Here is a 22093-nt window from a genome sequence, read left to right as displayed (position 1 = left end):
CATGACCTCTTTTCTTTTATTCTCTGTAGAATTAGAGAATAGTACAGCTCAAAAGGAGGCCATTCAGCCCATCGGGACTGTGCCAGCTCTTTCGAAGAGCAATCCAGTTAGTTCCAGTATCCCTGCTCTTTGCCCACATCCCTGCAATTTTTTCTCCTGCAAGTATTAATCCAATTCCCTTTTGAAGGCTACGATTGACTCTGTTTCCACCACCCGATCGGTTACTGCATTCCAAATCCTAACCACTCGTTGCATAAAAAAGTTTTTCCTCATGTCGCCTCTGGTTCTTTCGCCAATCACCTGAAATCGGGGCCCTCTCGACCTTTCAGCCATTGGAAACAGGTTCTCTGTATTTACTCTATCTAAACACCTAATTTTAAACACCTTTATCAAAGCTCCTCTTTGCCTTCTCTTCTCCAAGAACAACAACCCCAGCTCCTCCACGCTATCCACATAACTGTAATCCTTCATCCCTGGAACCATTCTAGTGTTCTGCACTCTCTCCAAAGCCTTCACATCCTTCCTAAAGTGTGGTGCCCAGAATTGGACACAATACTCCAGCTGGGGCCAAACTAGTGTTTATACAGGTTTAGTATAACTTCCTGGCTTTTGTACTCCAGGCCTCTATTTATAAAGCCCACGATCCCATACACTTTATTAACTGCTTTGTTAACCTGCCATCTTCAAAGATTTGCACTAAGCATCCCCAGGCCTCTCTCTTGTTGCACATTCTTCAAAATTGTACTGTTTAGCACGTATCGTCTCTCCTCATTCTTCCTACCAAAATATATTAACACTCACTTTTCTGCGTTGAATTTCGTCTGCCACGTGTCCGCCCATTCCACCAGCCTGTCTATGTCCTCTTTAAGTCTATTATCTTCCTCACTGTTTACTACACTTCCAAGTTTCGTGTCATTTGCAAATTTCTAAACTGTGCCCTGTACCCCTAAGTCATTGAACTATGTTCCTATTTTTGAAACGAGAAATGCTGCTTGGTTTTTCTGTATTTTAAAAAAGGCCGAATCTACCTCTGGGGTAGGCCATTTCCAACCATTCTGAAGTCGGAGCAACACCCATTAACATCTATCCATGCTGCGACATTGACTCTTACACCATACAACTGAATGTTAGTAACAAGCCTCCTGTGAGGCACTTCGTCAAACGCCTGCTGCAAATCCATTCGCACATCATCTACTACATTACTTCATCTATACAATTAGCCACACTTTTAGGAAGCCAATTTGTCAAACAAGACTTGCCTTTAACAAATTTATGCTGGCTCTCCTCGGTTATCCCACAGATCGCTGAATGCTCACTAATTTGATCTTGAATTATCGTTTGAGCTAGCTGTCCAGCACTACAGATTATGGAGGTGGAAAAAGGACAGACTTGCATTTATATCGCACCTTTCATGACTACTGGACATTCCAAAGTGCTTTACAGCCAATTAAGTACTTTTTGACGTGTAGTCATTGTAATGTAGGAAACGCGGCAGCAATTTGCACACAGCAAACTCCCACACACAGCACTGTGATAATGACCAGGTAATCTGTTTTAGTGATGGTGATTGAGGGATAAATATTGGCCAGGACGCCAGGAATAACGCCCCTGCTCTTCCTCGAACGAGTGCCAGGGGATCTTTTACATCCACCTGAGGACAGACGGGGTTTCGATTTAAAGTCTCATCTGAAAGACGGCACCTCCGACAGTGCAGCACTCCCTCAGCACTGCACTGGAGCGTCAGCCTAGATCTTTGTGCTCACGTCTCTGGAGTGGGACTTGAACCCACAACCTTCTGACACACAGGTGAGGGTGCTGGCCACTGAGCCACAGCTGACAGTAGGATTACCAAACTATACATCAACTATGTTATCTTTTTTCATGCAGTGGCTAGAGTAGTCAAGATATCCAAATAATCAAATGTTTGTAGAAAATTTAATGATTCTAAAGATCTCAAGCATGTTGCTTGGAGTAGGGTTGCGGTCAGACAAAGACAAAAATAACAGAAGCCAATAGGTTATTTCCATGAAGAAAAAAAGATGCTAAGATATGGGAGAGAAGCAGCCATCTGGCTTGTAGGAAAGCTAGGGTTGGTTTGGGGGCCGGGGGGGCGGGAAAGAGAAGAAAGAAATTGTCAGGCGCCGGTTGAGCAGTGGGGTGAAATGGAATAAACCAGGGAAAGCGGGGGGGGGGGGGGGGGGTGGCGGGAGGAGGAAATTAGGTGGGCGCAATAGAGTTGTTCACAAAACCAGGCATGGCGATTGCAGTCACTAAGCTGGGAATGGGCTCAGCCATATTGAAGCAGAAGGCAATTAGGAGTGATGTAAAATTAAGATAAATGGATCTTTCAGCAATGAAGGGATGAGTGAAAAACCTCAGTACAAGGCTGGGGCTGGAAGGGAAAGGGATGTTAGAGTGGAGCCAACGCTGGAAGTTGGGAGGCACGTACGAGATGTATGTAAATGTATGAATCTTTAGGGAGGGAGCGAGAAACAGAAGACCAGAAGCAGAGAATGGAGGGGCTTCAGGAAAGGACAACTTGATTGTAATAGGGCCTGATGGACAAGAAGTGTCCACAACTCCACACAATCTGTTTTTATAAAAACAGTCGTAGATTTATTAAGTTGGAGGGAGTAGAAAAGGGTAAATATAGTTTAAATGAAACAGCAGAAAATCCCCTGCACTTGCTTTCTCTACTGATATACTTGCGCATGCCTCCACTTATCATGCTTGAGCCTCTGCTGGAGAAGTCACACAGGGCACTATTAAACACTAGCACATTGATAATTAATGGCCGGACAACCTTGGGAAGAACAAAATCAGAGGGCTGAGGAAATGGAGACAAACAGCATGCTGGAATGAGAGAGCATCCTCAGCCATGTCAATCCACAGTTCTCTGCTCTGCAGTTAGAAGTCTGTGTAGCTTACCATATATGGATATTTTGAGAAGGAACTTGTCGCTCAGAAGGGGGTTGAATTGTAAGGGGAATTTGGATTTGACCCAGGAAGCGTGAGCACAAGAGCTGTATACACAATAGACCGTGTTTCACTGAATCAGGTTCGCTTGACCTGCAAGTACTTCACCTTATTTAGAGGATTAAACTTTGAATAGGCATGACTTTGCTTGTGTACATATTGCCTCATCGCCATTGAATGAACTCACCTAAAGTTAACTAGCCAAAAGTGGGGCACCACAGAAGAGACGGTCTCGCGTCCCATCATAGGCGCAGACAGCAAGGCTGACCCCCTTGTAGCAGGTCGATTGGTAGAGTAATACCTGCTACCAACCCACAGTACTTACAGATTACATCTCCATTTTAATTGAGTTATCATGGTGGGCAAATCTATTCTAGAAAAGTTCTTTGAAAAATTGGTCTTCGAGCATCAAGGAATGGAATCTGCGCTGGATGAAATCTGACACAAAGACCCATTGGAATTGGTTAAGCTCTTCTTTGAAGAAAAGAAGTTGGAACAGGAGAGGAAGAAATCAGTAAAAGTTTAACGGTTATATATAACCCTTGAAACACTAATAAAACAACTAGAGCGGCGCACAAAACATTGTAATAAATTAAAGTAAACTTTACAGAAGAATGAGGAGTTAAAGGCAGTCCCTAGACAGCAGACAGAGGCTGTGATAGAATTACAAGGAGGATCTTCAGTTTGTTACGCCAAGTGTAGCAAACCAATTATGGAGAAGCGACAGAAATTAAAAGGGGTGTTATCGAGACCGATGTCTGTGCAAGTCACTTTGAGTACAATGTGTTCTGCAGCGTACAGTGCCCTCTGCTGTATATTCACTATATAGCAGCAGTATTTAAAACCCCAATCTTTAGAAACAGCTTTTACCACTTTCTGCAGATGCAAAAAAGCTAGATACAAATGGCAAGCAACAGCTCACTGGATGCACAAACATTTCAGGTCACTGACAGCATAGCGAGGGAACTGAATTCTTAGAGAAAGCATTTTGCTCCCATCATGTCATTCCTTCCTGGCACACACTGAAACTCGGTGGAATATGCAAAGTACTGATAGTAAGATTAAAGGTAGCTCCACAGCCACTGCACAGTGCGCCTACACTTCAATACAAATAGCAGATTAGTCTCTGGCCCCGAGGACACTTGCATCAGCTTGGATTCATATCTCACCATATGTGAACTGCACTACTGTATGTTTAATGATATTGTATATCTACATTACAGAACAAAAACAACAGGCAGTAAATGGTGAGAAGCATACATTCATGCACATCCAGGACCACAGAACAGTACGTGGCAAGAATCCCAAAGTGTGCTTGCAAACTGAAGTTAGATTCTGAAAGGATAATTACAGTCCTAGCCCTTTTGGGCCATTCCAGATCAGGCGTATTCCCCAGACGTTCACCTTCAACTTAAGTTAGAGATAGCCGAATTCCATAAGACGCTTAAATAAGTCTAAAGGTTCAGGCTATCTCCCCCTAAAGGAAAGGAACGACTAAAGATGTTACCGTCCTCTGGACAGTACTTTTAATAAGTTGAACTAGACTGTAACCTTCCGGATATTATAAGGGTCCGGAATACCCCCCAGAATTCTGCAACTCCTTACAAAAAGAGTGTACAGAATTTGTGGGTTCGCGAGTTTATACAGATTTACTCTTTGTGACAATTCTAAAAATATTTAGTTTTATTTAAGAGCCGACATTCAGTTAACATCTGTTGAATCAGTCGCAACATTAACAATTCAAAATACAGATAGCTTACATTTGTTATTTCTCAGAGATCCTTATTCTCAAATCTTTACTTAGTTACATTTCTTATTTCTTACTTATTTCTAAATCCAGAACATCTACCAAAATCAATCTGACTTCCTGAGACTCATAGTTAAAGACTTAGAGATGCCTCTGGAAAGTTGAGAAATGCTTTGCCCGTTCAGCGTGTTCTGACTTTTGTTAAAAAAGGTCTTATTTTTATACCCTTTTGGCAGTGGTTTCTTCTTTGATGTTCTCTGCTGATGTCAGCTAATTCTCTTTATTGATACCTCATTCGAATGCTTTCTATTCTTACTATCAATTCAACTATTGCATGCATAATTATTTCTTTACCTTTAAGTGTTTCAAAAACCATCATAAAAACAATGACAGCAATGGTTTCTGTTTGATGTCATTCTTACAAAATGCTTCCCATTTAATTCTTAATATTGGCTTTACTGGTTTTTTTTAACCAGACACTGTCTTTCCTTACTCTCCAAGTTCAATACAAACACAATGCAATTGCTTGGTGTCTCTATTGAAGTCATATTTTCAAAGCCTTCTTGTTGGTATTATATTTACAATATGTAAATCAAAACCACTTTGACTGTGTGTTTACTTGTTTTCTAGTTATCTCAATTGGTTGCATATTTAATCTTATGGTTCCTGTTTTCCGAGTTTAACATAAAACTATTTGACCAGCAGATGTTTCTTTTACTTGACGTCATGTTTTCAAAGGCATATGCCTCTTTTAATGTTTGTGTTTCTGTACCAACGTGTTAGTTCTTCACACTTTAAACTGGGTCTTCTCATTGTGTTCGTTCCAAACCCTAGACTCTTCGGAAGCAAGACTTTGCTTTTCAATCGGGTCTTAGTTTCTTGGTCAATATCCCTTTCCCATTTCAAAGCCTGTTTACAACTTTGTTAGCAACTGATCTGATCACAGAAGCCTGTATTTCTGTTCACAGCCTTGTCTGCTGAGACTTGTGTCTTTTAAACCCAGTCTGTCTTTTATTAATATCAGAATTCTGTTCATGGTATCGTGTATTTCTCTGAATCATGGCTATTCCTTCACAAGATGAGCTGAGTTTTGTTGAAACATACTATACTGACTGAAGCTGCAGACCATATAGTGCAGCCTAAGTGAACCATTGGGGAACAAGATGGTGTCATGGGGGAGTGGCGAGCAAATACAATGGCTTTGGTATTTCCAATGTTTTATTGGAGGGAATTATGGCTCACCGACAACTTGATATCAGACAGGCCCTCGACGGCTGTGGAGTTGAGTGAAGCAACAGAAAGATAAGAGCAACACATGGAAACTGATTCTATGCCTATGGATAATGTCACTGAGAGATAATGCAAATGAGGCAAAGGCGGTCAGGGATGGAGCCCAGGGGTACAGCAGATGTGGTCATGATGGAAGATGTCTGTTTCAAAGTGGAACCTACATTTAAAGATGGCACTATTTGGAAAAGTCCAAAAAACATCTTTACTGTCAACAAATGCAAGGCTCTATAATAATTGTACTGTAAACAGATGTATTAATAGGACGAGATGAAATAAGGTGGGAGGAGGCTCATGTGGAGCATAAGCACCAGCACAGACCTGTTGTTTTGAATGGCCTGTTTCTGTGCTGTAAATTCTGTGTAATCTCATTTTCTTGCTGCATCTTTGGTTGTGTCCAACTAGCTGTTCTCTATTGCAGGTGGGTGAGCTGCTGTGAGAAGGCAGGGGGGTTAACTGAACTCGTGGTATCAGCACCACGGCCTCCTGGTGCTTGCTGAATTGCCTCCAGGGGTCAGAGAGGAATTTGCCAGAGTTCATTGGTCTCCCAGAAGATTTTGGGGGGGGGGGGGGGGGGGGGGGCGGGGGAGAATCATACACATCACAAAATAATCATGGTCACTCTTCTCTGAATCCTCTCTAATGAATTGATGCCCTTTCGACGGTTGGGTCCCCAAAATATGCTAAACAGTGGTCTCACCAATAATAACAAATACTTGCATTTATATAGCACCTTTAATATCGAAAAAGTCCCAAGACAGTTGTTACAGATGGAAGGAAAAAATTGGACACCGAGCCAAATATTAGGATGGGTCACCAAACGTTTGGTCAAAGAGGCATGTTTTGAAGAGGGTCTGAAAGGAGGAGATGGAGGTCGAGATGTTTAGGAAGCGAATTCCAGAACGTGGGTTCTAGGTTGGCTGTAGGCACAGCCGCCAATGTTGGGCCAAAGGGAACGGGGGTGCTCAACAGGCCAGAATCAGAAGAACAGAAAGTTTAGGGGAGGGCTGCAGGAGGTTACAAAGATAGGGAAGGACAAAGCCATGAAGGGGTTTAAACACAAGGGTGAACATTTTAAGTCTGAGGTGGAAGACCGGAAGCCACAGGTTGGTGATGGGAGAGTGAAACAGGAGCCAAGCAGCAGAATTTTGGATGTGCTGAAGTTTACGGAGGGTGCAGGATAGGAGGCCGACCGGGACAGCAGTGTAATAGTCGAGCCTGGAGGGACAAAAGCGTGGATGAGGGCTTCAGCATCACATGGGCTGATGCAGGAGAACACAAGAAAGTAAGAAATAGGAGCAGGAGTTGGCCATTTGGCCACACAAGCCTGCTCCGCCATTCAGTAAGATCATGGCTGATCTGATCTTGGCCTCAACTCCACTTTCCTGCCCACATCCCATAACCCTCGACTCCCCCACAGTTCAAAAATCTGTCTATCTCCACCTTGAATATATTCAATGACTCCGCCTCCACAGCTCTCTGGGGTAGAGAATTCCAAAAATTCATGACCATCGGAGAAGAAATTCCTCCTCATCTCTGTTATAAATGCGCGACCCCTTATTCTGAAATTATGCCCCCTAATTCTAGATTCCCCCACGAGGGGAAACGTCCTCTCAGCATCTACCCTGTCGAGCCCCCTCAGAATCTTATATGTTTCAATATGATCATCTCTCATTCTTCTAAACTCCAATGAGTATAGGCCCAACCTGCTCAACCTTTCTTCATAAGACAACCCCTTCATCTCCAGAATCAACCTAGTGAACCTTCTCTGAACTGCATCCAATGCAAGTATATCCCTCCTTAAAGGAGACTAAAACTGCACACAGTACTCCAGGTGTAGTCTCACCAACGCCCCATACAGTTCTAGCAAGACTTCCCTACCTTTATACTCCATCCCCCTTGCAATAAAGGCCAGCATTCCATTTGCCTTCCTAATTACCTGCTGTACCTGCATGCTAACTTTGTGTTTCATGTACAAGGACCCCCAGATCCTTCTGTACCGCAGCATTTTGTAGTCTCTCTCCATTTAAATAATAATTTGCTTTTTTATTCTTCCTACGCAAGTGGATAATCTCACATTTTCCCACATTATACTCCTTCTGCCAAATTTTTGCCCACTCACTTAACCCCTATCTATATCCCTTTGCAGATTCTTTGTGTCCTCCTCACAACTTGCTTTCTCAACTATCTTTGTATCAGCAGCAAATTTGGCTACATTACACTCAGTCCCTTCATCCAAGTCAATAATATAGATTGTAAATAGTTGAGGCCCCAGCACTGATCCCTGTGGCACCCCACTAGTTACAGTTTGCCAACCGGAAAATGACCCATTTACCCCGACTCTGTTTTCTGTTTGTTAGCCAATCCTCTATCCATGCTAATATATTACCCCCAACCTTCTGAGCACTTATCTTGTGCTGTAACCTTTTAAGTGGCACCTTATCGAATGCCTTCTGGAAATCCAAATACACCACATCTACTGGTTCTCCTTTATCCACCCTGCTCATTACATCCTCAAAGAACTCTAGCAAATTTGTCAAACACGATTTCACTTTCATAAAACCATGCTGACTCTGCTTGATTGTATTATGATTTTCTAAATATCCTATTACTTCCTTAATAATGGACTCCAGCATTTTCCCAATGACAGATGTTAGGCTAACTGGTTTACAGTTTCCAGCTTTTTGTCTCCCTCCTTTCTTGAATAGGGGCATTACATTTGCGGTTTTCCAATCCGCTGGGACCTCTCCAGAATGCAGGGAATTTTAGTGGACGCATTGGTTGTAATCTACCATCTCTGAAGCCACTTCTTTTAAGACCCTAGGATGCAGGCCATCAGGTCCAGGGGACTTGTCCACCTTTAGACCCATTAGTTTGCCTAGTACTTTTTCCTCCAGGGATAGTGATTGTTTTAAGTTAGTCCCTCCTTATAGCCCCTTGATTGTCTATTATTATTGGGACACTTTTAGTATCTTCTACCGTGAAGGCCGATACAAAATATTTGTTCAAAGTCTCTGCCATTTCCCCGTTATTAATTCCCCAGTCTCATCCTCTAAGGGACCAATGTTTACTTTAGCTACTCTCTTCCTTTTTATATACTTGTAGAAACTCTTACTGTTTGTTTTTATATTTTTTTGCTAGTTTACTTTCATAATTATCTTCTCCCTCCATTATTTTTTTAGTCGTCCTTTGCTGGTTTCTAAAAATTTCCCAATGCTCTGGCCTACCACTAATCTTCGGAACATTGTATGCCTTTGTTTTCAATTTGATACCATCCTTAACTTCCTTAGTTAGCCACGGATGGTTCATCCTTCTCGAAGAGTCTTTCTTTCTCATTGGAATATATCTTGGCTGAGTTATGAAATATCTCCTGAAATGTCTGCCACTGCTTATCTACCGTCTTACCCTTTAATCTATTTTCCCAGTCCACTTTAGCCAAATCTGTCTTCATACCTTTGCAATTGCCTTTATTTAAGTTCAGGGCACTAGTTTGAGACCCAAGTTTCTCACCCTCAAACTGAATTTGAAATTCTAACATGCTATGATCACTCTTCCCTGGAGGATCCTTTAGTATGAGATCATAAATTAATCCTGTCTCATTACACAATAGCAGATCCAAAATAGCATTGTGGAGCCAGGAGATGTTATGGAGATGGAAATAAGCAGTCTTTGGGATGAAGAGAATATAGAATCATAGAATGATACAGCAGAGAAGACCGCCATTTGGCCCATGGGGTTGAAAACTGAGCTCAAGAGTCAAACAGGACACTGAAGTTGCGAATACTCTGGTTCAGCCAGAGACAGGGGGAGGGGATTATCTGAACAATGTTAGAGCAACTTGCTTCAATTTAGTTTAATGATCTAAAAATGCATCTTAATATTTGATTTGGCTTTGTTTATATATTTGATTCACATCACGTGAACTTCAGTTATCACTGAGCTCTCTTTCTCCACCTTAACTAATAGGCTTTTCCCAGTTTCTTTGTGTTTCACATTTTCTGTTCCAATGTCTTACATTAATCCACATGAAGATCTGTGCTGATACTTCATTATTAAATAAACTGCTTCATTTTATTTTGCACGTTGCAGATAAATTTCTTGCAATCTTAAGATTGTAAATACTCAGGAATGTGGGTCTCAACTAGGGAATTGTACTAGCAAACAAATGACTTGTTTCAGTCACATACCAGACGCAAATGTTGAAGTTTTGCACACATGCAAATATCACAATTTATTGCCCCAGATCACCCAGTGACTGCCTCAAGTTACCTTGGAACAGATCATTTGTATTTCCTCTCAGCAGCAGAAAGGTAAAGTGCGTTAACAATTGGACCCAAAACTCTTAACGAAATGATAGTTTGTTTACATACAGCACACCCACATTTATAGTTAGATTGTGTTATTGTCCTTAACTAGCTCTGTATCCTGTAGAACCAGGATATTATTGTTTTTCCGCTCCATTAGTCTAACACACACGGCTGAAACATAATGTAATAAACTAGATCTAAATCAATTCTGCAAGAAAAAGTGTCCTTCTTACTTTGATTATAATTACATTCATGATGCCTAAAGACAGAATATTGGAGAACCCCAATTTAGTTTCACACAATTAACGTTGAGAATTTGGGACCAGTAATTAAGATATCAGCAAAAACAAACATGTTAAGTCGTGTAGCATAATAAATTGTGCAGCATGAGAGAGTGTACAGATACATACATTTCTATAGCCTTCAATAAAACAAGTCTGAATGGCTACTTAAATAAGGAAGAGGTAGGTTTAGATGTTTTGGCCATTGAACAATCGCTAAGTGACAACTGATTAAAATTTATAAAACTGTCACAACTTGCAATGCAACAAATTAGATTGAAAAGGTTTGAAATTTGAGATTGCACTAAAATCACAATGAAATCAGTGCATGATGTTTTTGGGTTTTACTCGTATTTTTGTTGATCTTTGTGCCAAAGACCACTCACTCCTACCAACTGGAGTGTACCTTTCTACACTTAATAGCTGGTAATGTAACAAGCCCAAGCATCAAGCAGAAACACTTGTTGCTGTACTTTGCTTACTGGACCTGAAACATGATCTCCTCGATTTCAGAAAGCAGAATACTATAAAACCATGACTTAGCTAAAGTAAAGAGGTAAATTAATAACCTAGGCAATAGGAAAGACAACACTGCAAATTACAGTATTTTTATAACATTCAATGAAAGCTTTCTTCTCAAATACAAAAAGTACACAAATTCTACGGACATGAAACCTGGATAAGTCTTGGTAACTTTTACACGGGGGTTTACCACGGTTCATGGAATTTCAGTACACCACCTCTGCGTATAGCACAAAAAGTAGTAATGGTGATATGATCCCCAAGGCATAACCCAGTTACCCTTGGAAGTTCAAACAGGAAGAAAGGGAACTTCAAAAAATTGACCTTGCAATATTCCGTAAGGCAAATGAAAAATCCACAGGGAAACAGTAGAGGCCTTTCACGGTGACATGAGGTTTATCAACCAAATGCCAGGGTTTACACAATTCCCTTCAGATGCAAGAGGATGTCCATTTGCCTGCATTTCTAAGCCTTTTAACTTAATTTGATTGAGTTGAGATCAAAACCATCAACTAGTGGGAAGTGGTTTCTATTTGCTATGCAATCAAAACATATTTGCATTGGAACGATATTTTTCCACACCAGACCTTAATTATGTACGCCCTACAGACAGGGAAGCCAAAATTAAAATACATTTACTATTCGAGAGATGATTTGTTATGATTTTAATTGTGACCACACTCCTTTGTGTCCAGTGTTGATGCGTGTTTAGATGACCAAGTCATGAAGCCAGGAAACAAAGCAGTTCTAATCTCGCAAAAAATATATTTCCCCAAGGACATTTCCAAGTGTTAATCTTCGATGCTACAAAACACAACTTAATTATACAATTCTATTTTTAAAAATCTTACTGAAAATTAGTATACAATTAAGTGTTCTATTTTTCTTTGTTTTAACCGTCAGCTACACACTGCTGTGTTATTGCATGACAGCAAAGATCTATAACACACCCAGACACAACTAAGCAAGTTGTTAATTATTGCTATAACATACAACGTATCACTCAGAGAAGGCATTGTTAGAAAAAGCCACACACAGATGAGGTAAGTTATATGTACCAACATTGCTCAATATTTTCTGCTCCAGTAAAGCGATATATTATGCAACATTTCTCCAGGGCGGCAATTAAAACAGTACCTGCTGGAGGTTCCTCTCTAAGATAAGGCGGCACATCTTCGTAAGTACTCTCTGTCACATCTGTCACATCTGCCATGCTTTCAGTTATTTGAGCTTGTCTATCTGGTCCCTGTTTAAAATAAAAGCCAAAACAAGCTGCATCATTTTTTAATATATAGACAAATGTCAGCTTGAACAAAAACTACAAAAGCAATTTTTCTAATGACCCACAATCAATTTTTTTTTTTTTTTTTTTTTTTTTTTTATTAAATGAAATACCATAAGATTTCAAGTTTGAATCATCTCTTCGAAGAACTCTTCAATGAATATTAAAGATTTGGGCCTCAGACTGGGTGGGGCAGACTTGAGAGAATTGCGTTATCCCATTATAGGGGGAAAAAAAACTTCTCAACATCAACACTCAACAGAAAAAGTTTACAAGAATTCTCACTCTAATGAAGAGCAGCATGTGGTTTTATGTGTGTTCTTAGTTGTCACCTTCATGTATCTTATAGGGTTATAACGGCTTGCACCGCAATTAGCACTGTATACTGCAAAGACACATTTTGTTTTATATGCAAATAGCACAACATTTTATCCTAAAGGTTGCTTTTCAGGTCAGAGTTCTCAAACATACTTTGTGGAGTCTCCCTGCGCAAGCACCTGCTCTAACTAAGACAGCAGTTTGCAATGCCTCTCTTGGGCAGGCACTGGAGAGATTGCCAACCATACCATTTTGCTCTATCCATTTGGTGCCATTTTATTTCCTCACAGCAGTAAGGCTGAGATCAGGAGCTCATCACAAGGGGAACAATCACAGGAACAAAGCCACATCATATGAGTCCTTGACACAGAGCAGTGGTACTACAGGTAGACTATCCTTTATCCGAAAACCTCGGGACCAGCCGTGTTTCGGTTTTCGGAAAATTTCAGATGGTGAGCGAAAACACTTCGGTTTTCAGAGTAATTCGGTTTGCGGGAGTGCGGATAAAGGATACACTATCCCTTATCCAAAAGGGGGGGGGGTCGGGGCAGGGGGCGGGGGTCGGCAAGGGTGGGGGTCGGGGTCGTGCGCACGACTTACGCTGAGCGATTTCGGTTTTCAGAAGTCACGCTTTGCGCCACTTTCGGCTTTCAGAGGTTTTCTGGTTTCGGATGTGCGGATAAAGGCTGGTACACTATATCTTATCCGAAATGGGGCGGGGTTGGGGGTGGGGTTCGGCGGGGGGGTCGGGGTCGTGCGCACGACTTACGCTGAGCGATTTCGGTTTTCAGAAGTGTGGAAAAATGCTACACTATCCCTTATCCGGCTAGGCCTGTAAGTCGTGCGCCACTCTGGTCATGTCGTGCGCACGACTTACGCTGACCGAAAAAACCTTCGGTTTTTAGAGGGTTTCGGTTTTCGGAAGTTCGGATAAAGGGTAGTCTACCTGTACCAACCTTTTATGGCAAAATCTCCAACTACAGTCATAGACTTTTATTCTATACGTATTGCTTTCTACAGGAAAGCAACTCATCAGCAATTGCAGATTTTAACTTTTAACCATGACACATCCTTGGCACCCACAAAATGTGCATCAAGTATTAGGCCTAATACCCAACAGTTAGCACATTCCTATTTAAGCACAGGTTGCTTCCCTACGGTATTAAATGCTCTACAAGTAAACATACAGTCATGAAAATAATTTTGTTTCCTTTCTGGCCAATTAAATATTAGCATGAAACATCTGGCCTGTTGCAAGAGAGTACAAACACTGGGAAGACTCAACATTGGCAATGCAGCTTTGCAACATTACCTACTTGGTCAAGCAGGACATAAATGATGGGTAGGATGTTCAAATTGAAGAGCAGGCTGCTGCTTTGAATGGGCACCAGCATTATTGTACAATTGAGGATAATCAGCAAAAAAACAAAAAAAAATCAATGCATTGCTGTTGAGTTTTAATGTACTGTTGGCACTTGTAGCCTGCATAATAATTTCAATGCCTGCTGCTAAAAATCACACAGCGCAGAAGGCGGCGATTCAGCCCATCGTGCCTGTGCCAGCTCTCTGAAAGAGCGATCCAGTTAGTCTCGCTCCCCTGTTCTTTCTCCATAGCCCTGCAAATTTTCCCCCTTCAAATATTTCTCCAATTCACTTTTGTAAGTTACTGTTGAATCTGCTTCCACCGCTCTTTCAGGCAGTGCATTCCAAATCCTAAGAACACACTGTGGAAAAACAAAAATTCATCTCCCCTTTGGTTCTTTTGTCAATTGCCTTAAATCTGTGTTCTCTGGTTACCGACCCTTCAGCCAGTGAAAAGAGTTTCTCCTTATTTACTCCATCAAAACCCTTCATAATTTTGAACACCTCTATTAAATCTCCACTTTATCTTCTCTGCTCTAAGGAGAACAATCCCAGCTTCTATAGTCTCTGCCAATACTGAAGTCCCTCATCGCTGGTCCCATTCTAGTAAATCTCCTCTGCATCCTCTCCAAAGTCTTGACATTCTGGCTAAAGTGTGGTGCCTAGAATTGGACACGATACTCCAGCTGAGGCCTTCCCAGTGATTTGTAAAGATTTAGCATAACTTACTTGCTTTTGTACTCTATGCCTCTATTTATGAAGCACAGGATCTCATATGTTTTACAGCCTCAACAACTTGCCCTGCCATCTTCAAGGACTTGTGTATGTGAACCCCCAGGTCTCTCTGTTCCTGCACTCCCTCTAGAATTGTACCATTGAATTTATATTGCCTCTTCTCATTGTTCCTTCCAAAATGCATCACGTCACACTTCTCTGTATTACATTTCATCTACCATGTTTCTGCCCATTTCACCAGCCTGTCTGAAGCCTGATCCAAAAAATGGCACCTCCACCAGTGCAGCACTCCCTCAGTACTATACTTAAGCATCAGCCGAGACTAGTACTCAATTCTCGAGAGTGAGACTTGCACCCATGACCTTCTGACTCAGAAGCGAGATGAGCCACTGAGCCATACAGTGCTTAAAATACTGGCAACTACCCTGCATGGCATCATGCGATTACCATCGTAGATTTAGTGATCACTTGAAGACCTGTCCAAATTGACCAATATAACTGGATCCAATTGTAATGCTTTTCCCTTGGTGCTCAGCCCAAGGGGTGTTTCATGTATGGAATACAGAAACAATAGCGTCAGGCATAAATGACTGGCTGGTTTCAAAATAAACACAAACATGAAGTTATTTGACAACATCTGACCACGGTACCGGGTACAATCGATTCACAGTCTGCATCCTACATGCAAACTTTCCTCAGCCATTACAGGAGCTCAATCCACAAAAAGGCAGAGTAAGGTGTGGTGCTGTCCATCACAAGCATGGATCATACAGAAACAGTAGCTATCCTGGGCCTGGGAAGAGCAAGACCATATTCATCCTCACTGAATAAACAGAGCCAGTCTAGTATCGGAAACCCCATGAATGGGAAAAAAGATGGCTCCTTTCACACCTGCAGGCAATTCCAATGCTTGAATGCAAATCTAAAATTTGGCACAACTGAGGACTCCAATTCTTGCCCACATGACCAGTTTTCTGCAGGAAAACAGGTACAATAGGGTCTAATTTTACCCTAAGGAAGTCACTGTAGAACTTGCCACGATTACATTATAACCTGATTATAAATAGATTGGGACACAGTCACTGTTCAAAAATTCAGCAGCAGAGTTTTTTTTTAAACTATTATTTTTGTTGTTTTTCTTTATTCATTTTTAAACAGTACAGTATATATTGCTGAAAGCAGTGATTTATAAATCAAGGTTGAGGTTAAACAATTACAGGATATTTTATGAAATTTACAGCAATTTAATGACATTAGGAACAAAGCTCCAGATGACTAAGTGACACAGCCGAGTCTTGGCGCCACTAGATGAGCATGATGTCTGTGGGTGCGGGTCCATTTTGTTTTTCCATATATCGTCGTGCCACATGAAATCTAACAGCTCCACTGATGTGTGGCATCTTTTCCTGTGGACCAACTGCTACTGGGTGGTAAGCATCACTTTTTTTGCATCATCCTGGGCAGCAAACACAATATCTTCATCCCAATTCATCTGGTGCCCAAGGCCACTTTCGGGCGCAGGCCAGTCGTTGATGTTCGAATCGCTGGACTGAAGTGGCTGTGTTGTTCAACGTGGTCATCCATCACTGTCTCTGCTGTGGGGAGATGTCACAGCTTGGAATTCACCAGCAGTGATGTCAGCTTAGATACTGGGCCACAGCTGCTCAACATGTCCACATGACAAGACTGGCCTTAGGAGTGCTGTCCTGTGCCATATCCATGCCATCCCAGTGGTTGGTGTCCCTTGCATCAATAGCCTCAAGTTTGGTCCAGTGATACTTCCTTGGAATCGGACGTATACTTGAACAAGGAAACATTTGCAAGGCATTGGGGAAAGAAAGGGGGAATTGGACAAATTGGATAGCTCTTTCAAAAAGCCAGCACAGGCACGATGGGCCTTCTTCTGTACTGTATAATTCTATGGCTTCGCCTTCCACTGTGACTGAGAGTGTGCAGCAACAGCTGGTACTAAGTCTCCTCTTACTCTGATCAACAGACTGCATCAGCCCTTTCAGTTTTCTGGGAGTGGGGAGCGGGAGGGGGAAAATGCAAAGAGAAAATACACTTGATGACCCTACTGCAAAGGGACTAAGCTGCAACCTGCACAGGAGAAATGTCCATGATGAGGACGAACTTGGTATGGAGTTGCTGCTGCTGCTGCAAGCAACAGTTCACATGCGGTACAAACCATTTTGTGAACAATTTGACATTCATCTGAGTGTTAGACTGGGCTTTACAGTTAATGGGAATGGAGTTGAGTTTAACACTGAAAGCTCAGCGTGTAAAGATTTCCTGATCACCATTGACAATAATTTGTGTACACCACTGGCAATGATTATTCTGGGACTGCGAGATGCTCCTCGTTGTACTTGTACCTGGCACAGTCGACTCTGCACGCAACAAACGTCTCATCAGGCAGGATTCTCATTGCAATGCAGCTATGGGACAAATGTTCTTCACTTTTCTTGAATTTAAATCTGAAAGCAGTCAGATGGCACTTGTCTCTGCAGTTGGAAAGTTATACTAGGACACCTTTTTCATTTATCCAGCCATCCGGAGATGGCTTTCAATTCTGAACTTCTATTCAATGCTTCAAGGAGTTTCAAAGCTTTCTCCTGTAGGATGGGGCAACTCATGGGTGTGACCCTTTCAGACAGTGTCAACTATCAGAAGTGTCTCTCATCCGGCTTTGCATTTTAAACAGCCATCCACAACTCTCCCATCACAAGTACATTCTTTGCGGAAACATCGCTGTTCCAGTAACCTCACCAACATCATACTCAGTTGCGATCTTCTGTGCTTCAGCCTTCTTAAATCTCTTCAGATCTAGCCTGGTCTCAAACCACTACGTTATTCTTTCTCATGTGACCTGTGAGGGGCGTGGACGAAGGTGTAGAGGATGTGAGAGTGACATCCATTTGTTCGGGGGCAAGCTCCAGAATGACTGGAGTGTGCACGTGACATATATAGGCAAGGGGACACCAGCGAGTGTGCGGGAGAGCGCCATTGGGGACAGCAAGGACCTTCCGTAAAGCCAAAGTTTCAGTTCGATATGTTTAAAGTAGTGTTCCTGGAGGGAAGCACAGAGTGACAAACAGTTCAGTATGCATTTTTTTGAAACCTAATGGAGTTTTTCAGTACAGCAATGTAACAGCAAATTTTATGGTGTCATTATAGTGATAGTGAGCACTCCTAGCAAACATCTTATAAATGCTGAGGCAACATTTGAAGTGAAGCACTTCCACGGAAACAAACAAGCTGCCTACAAACAAATAGTCTAAAGCAGTACCTTTCATCCTGGAGGCTGCAGGGGTAATCAGTAACAGCTTGCACTTATATAGCACCCTTAACGTAGTAAAACATCCCAAAGCACATTAAAGGAGCGTAATCAAACTAAAATACTGACACTGAGCCAAACGAGACGACATTAGGACAGGTGACTAAAAGCTTGATCAAAGAGGTACATTTTAAGGAGTGTCTTAAAGGAGAGAGAGGCAGAGAGGATGAGAGATTAAGGGAGGGAATACCAGAGGTCTAGACAGTTGAAGTTATGGCTGCCAATGATGGGCTTAGGAAGTCGGGGATGCACAAGAGGCCAGAACTGGAGGAACGCAAAGTTCTCAGAGGAGGAGGTTACAAAGATGGGGAGTGGCGAGACCATGAAGGGATTTGAACACAAAGATGAGAATTTTTAATTTTAGGCATTGGCAGACGAGGATCAAATGTCGGTCAGCAAGCACAGGATGATGGGTGAACAGGACCGGGGTGCCAGTTAGGATACGGGCAACCGCGTATTCCAAGAGATCCTCAAGATCATCAGATTTTCTACCTGCCAGACATGCCATGCGTGGCAACCACAGCGTCTTTATTGACCTCCAAGCCCATTATTTCTGTTGTTTTAAGTATACTAATGAAATATTTTCTGTAACAATAGCATGGTTATCCTTTGGGTACCTGACACTGCCTTTTGTAAGTTAGGACAGTGTCCCCAAGAGTGGGCCAATAAATGTAGGGGGCTCTGCACATAGAAATGTTCATAAGCCATTGCTCCAAAGAAGCATAAATGAATTTGCTGATGGTTTAATATATAATTTCACAGGATTAGATCAACCCTCCTCCTTAAAACCACAAGAATATCACAGGTGAAGCACATTGCACTGAATTTCAAAAGTATGTGAAGCACTATGAGACTTAAGGTGATAGATAAATAAATGCAAATCCTGCTTTGAAACAATCTCATATTACATCTCAGTAAAACCAGCACATTTTGCAATTCATAAAAACTGATCATGAGTTCTGCACACGGCACACCCCATGAGATATTAGATGTCTTCTATATTTCAATATTTCGTTCCAGCTCTGGACACATCTTTGCTTCTTACAGAACCAAATGATACTTAATACTTCAACAGATTTTTTTCACGCACATTTTGGCAACGTTTATAAACTTAACTCTGACTTAAGGTAGGACTTAAAACAAGCCGGACCTTTTAAATAGCTTCAGCTCGATTCCTTGAACTAACACAGCTCCCAAATTGCAAAAAGGGAAAGCATCTCTGCCCAGTTCAAGGAAAGGCTAACCAGGGGTGGGGGACAGAGACCTTAGCCACGTTAATGGGGGAGGGGAAAAAGGTGGGCGGGGGGGGGAAGAGACTGTCCACCTTCGTAACAGGGGGCGGAAGGGACCCTGCCCATCTTAACTTTGGGGGGGGGGAGGGACTTTGGCCATCTTAACCAGGAGGACGACTTTGGCCATCTTAACCAGGAGGACGAATTTGGCCATCTTAAAACGGGTGGGGGGGGGGGTGGTCAGGAGACTTTGGCCATCTTAACCAGGGCGGGGGGACTTTGGCCATCTTACAAGGGGGGGGTGGGGAAGAGAGATTTTGGCCATCTTGATGGGGTGATGGTGGAAAGAGACCTTTGGCCATCTTAAAGGCGGGGGGGGGAAACAGACGACGGATTTTGTCCACCTTAAAGGGGGAGGGGTCGGTGAAGACGGAGATTAAAATTTCTGACGTATGTTATCGGCGGGGGCAATATTCCAGCCAAACGAGCAGCGAGCGGTGAGAAACTTCCAGCAAGGTGGCGAGTGACGGCCTCCGGGCCTCGGAGGAAGGATTGTTGGGGGCTGATGGACATAGGCGTCTTCACAGAGGGCACCCCCCACCCCCGGCTGGGGAAGGCCAGAGAGCGGTGGCAGGCCGAGTGGGACAGACCCCGAGTCCGTCCCCCGGGGGGTGGGGGTGGGGAGAACTGAGGGCCTCGTCAAATCCCGCAAGTGTGAAGGGAGAGAGAGGCCGGAGGAGGGTCCGCGACCTCACCTCACACCGCGGACATCATCACCACGACCACCCACTTCCTCTCACCTTCATGGCGGTCGAGCTGAGACCGCTCTCCGGCCGCCGCCTCCCGCTCACTGAATGCCGGCGGACAGGCGCGCGCATGAACGGACTGAGCGCGTGCACCACCGGGCGCGCACCCGCCGCCACAGGCACGCGCCCCGCGTTACCCCCAGCAACCGCCCCCCCCCCACACACACACTCCCCCCCCCCACACACACACTCCCCCCACACACACACTCATACTCCCCCCACAACACACTCATACTCCCCCCACACACTCCCCCCCCACACACACACTCCCCCCCCACACACTCATACTCCCCCCCCCACACCACACACTCCCCCCCCCACTCCCCCCCCACACACACACACTCCCCCCCCACACACTCATACTCCCCCCCCCCACACACACACACTCCCCCCCCCACACACTCCCCCCCCCACACACACACTCCCCCCCCACACACACACACTCCCCCCCCACACACTCATACTCCCCCCCCCCACACACACACTCCCCCCCCCACACACCTCCCCCCCCCACACACACACTCCCCCCCACACACACACTCCCCCCCACACACACACACTCCCCCCCCACACACACACACTCCCCCCCCCACACACACTCCCCCCCCACACACACACTCCCCCCCCACACACACACACTCCCCCCCACACACACACACACTCCCCCCCACACACACACACTCCCCCCCCCACACACACACTCCCCCCCACAAACACACTCCCCCCCCACAAACACACCCCCCCCCCCACACACACACTCCCCCCACACACACATCCCCCCCACACACACACTCCCCCACACACACACACTCCCCCCCACACACTCCCCCCCCACCAACACACTCCCCCACACACACACTCCCCCCACCACACACACACTCCCCCCACACACACTCCCCCCCCCCACACACCCCCCCCAACACCCCCCCCCACACACACTCCCCCCCCCCCACACACACACTCCCCCCACACACACACACTCCCCCCCACACACACACACTCACCCCCCCCACACACCCCCCCCCACACACACACTCCCCCCCCACACCCCCCCCCCACACACACACACCCCCCCCCACACACCCCCCCCCACACACACACTCCCCCCCCCACACACACACACACCCCCCCACACACACACTCCCCCCCCCACACACACACCCCCCCCACACACACACTCCCCCCACACACACACTCCCCCCACACACACACACCACCACCACACACACTCCCCCCACACACACACTCCCCCCACACCACACACACACTCCCCCCCACACACACACTCCCCCCACACACACACTCCCCCCCCACCCCCCCACACACACACTCCCCCCCCCACACACACACTCCCCCCCCACACACACACACCCCCCACACACACACACACACACACACACTCCCCCCCACACACACACACTCCCCCCACACACACACACACCCCCCCACACACACTCCCCCCCCACACACACACACTCCCCCCCCACACACACACTCCCCCCCCACACACACACTCCCCCCCCACACACACACTCCCCCCCCCACACACACACTCCCCCCCACACACACACTCCCCCCCCACACACACACTCCCCCCCACACACACACTCCCCCCACACACACACACTCCCCCCCCCACACACACACTCCCCCCCCCACACACACACACTCCCCCCACACACACTCCCCCCCCCACACACACACTCCCCCCCCCACACACACACTCCCCCCCCACACACACACTCCCCCCCCCACACACACACTCCCCCCCCCCCACACACACACTCCACCCCCCACACACACACTCCCCCCCCACACACCACACACACTCCCCCCCCTACACACACACACTCCCCCCCCCCACACACACACTCCCCCCCCCCACACACACACACCCCCCC

The 22093-nt window shown here is 44.8% G+C and overlaps 1 protein-coding gene across 3 annotated transcripts in view; it reads right to left on the bottom strand.

Annotated features, from left to right (window-relative positions):
* The window catches only part of LOC147107132 (transmembrane protein 263), a 291285-nt gene extending 270979 nt beyond the window's left edge, over positions 1-20306 (bottom strand). For 2 of the 3 annotated variants that reach the window (XM_086008232.1, XM_086008231.1), the window contains exons 1-2: positions 20142-20231; positions 12258-12366 (exon numbers count right to left, since the gene is read on the bottom strand). Coding sequence is in view for 1 of the 3 variants with exons in the window: in XM_086008233.1 (XP_085864359.1) it covers positions 12258-12366; positions 20187-20264 (187 nt within the window). In the remaining 2 variants the exon portion in view is untranslated. Of the gene's footprint in view, positions 1-12257; positions 12367-20141 lie in introns of all 3 variants that reach the window. The other variant, XM_086008233.1, reaches the window with a different exon arrangement.
* Positions 20307-22093: the final 1787 nt, after the last annotated feature.

The sequence above is a fragment of the Somniosus microcephalus genome, chromosome 15, assembly GCF_052327205.1.
Source record: "Somniosus microcephalus isolate GS21.2 chromosome 15, FLI_Smic_1.0, whole genome shotgun sequence".
In the NCBI taxonomy this organism is placed as follows: domain Eukaryota; kingdom Metazoa; phylum Chordata; class Chondrichthyes; order Squaliformes; family Somniosidae; genus Somniosus; species Somniosus microcephalus.
This window is presented reverse-complemented; position numbering and strand designations above follow the sequence as displayed.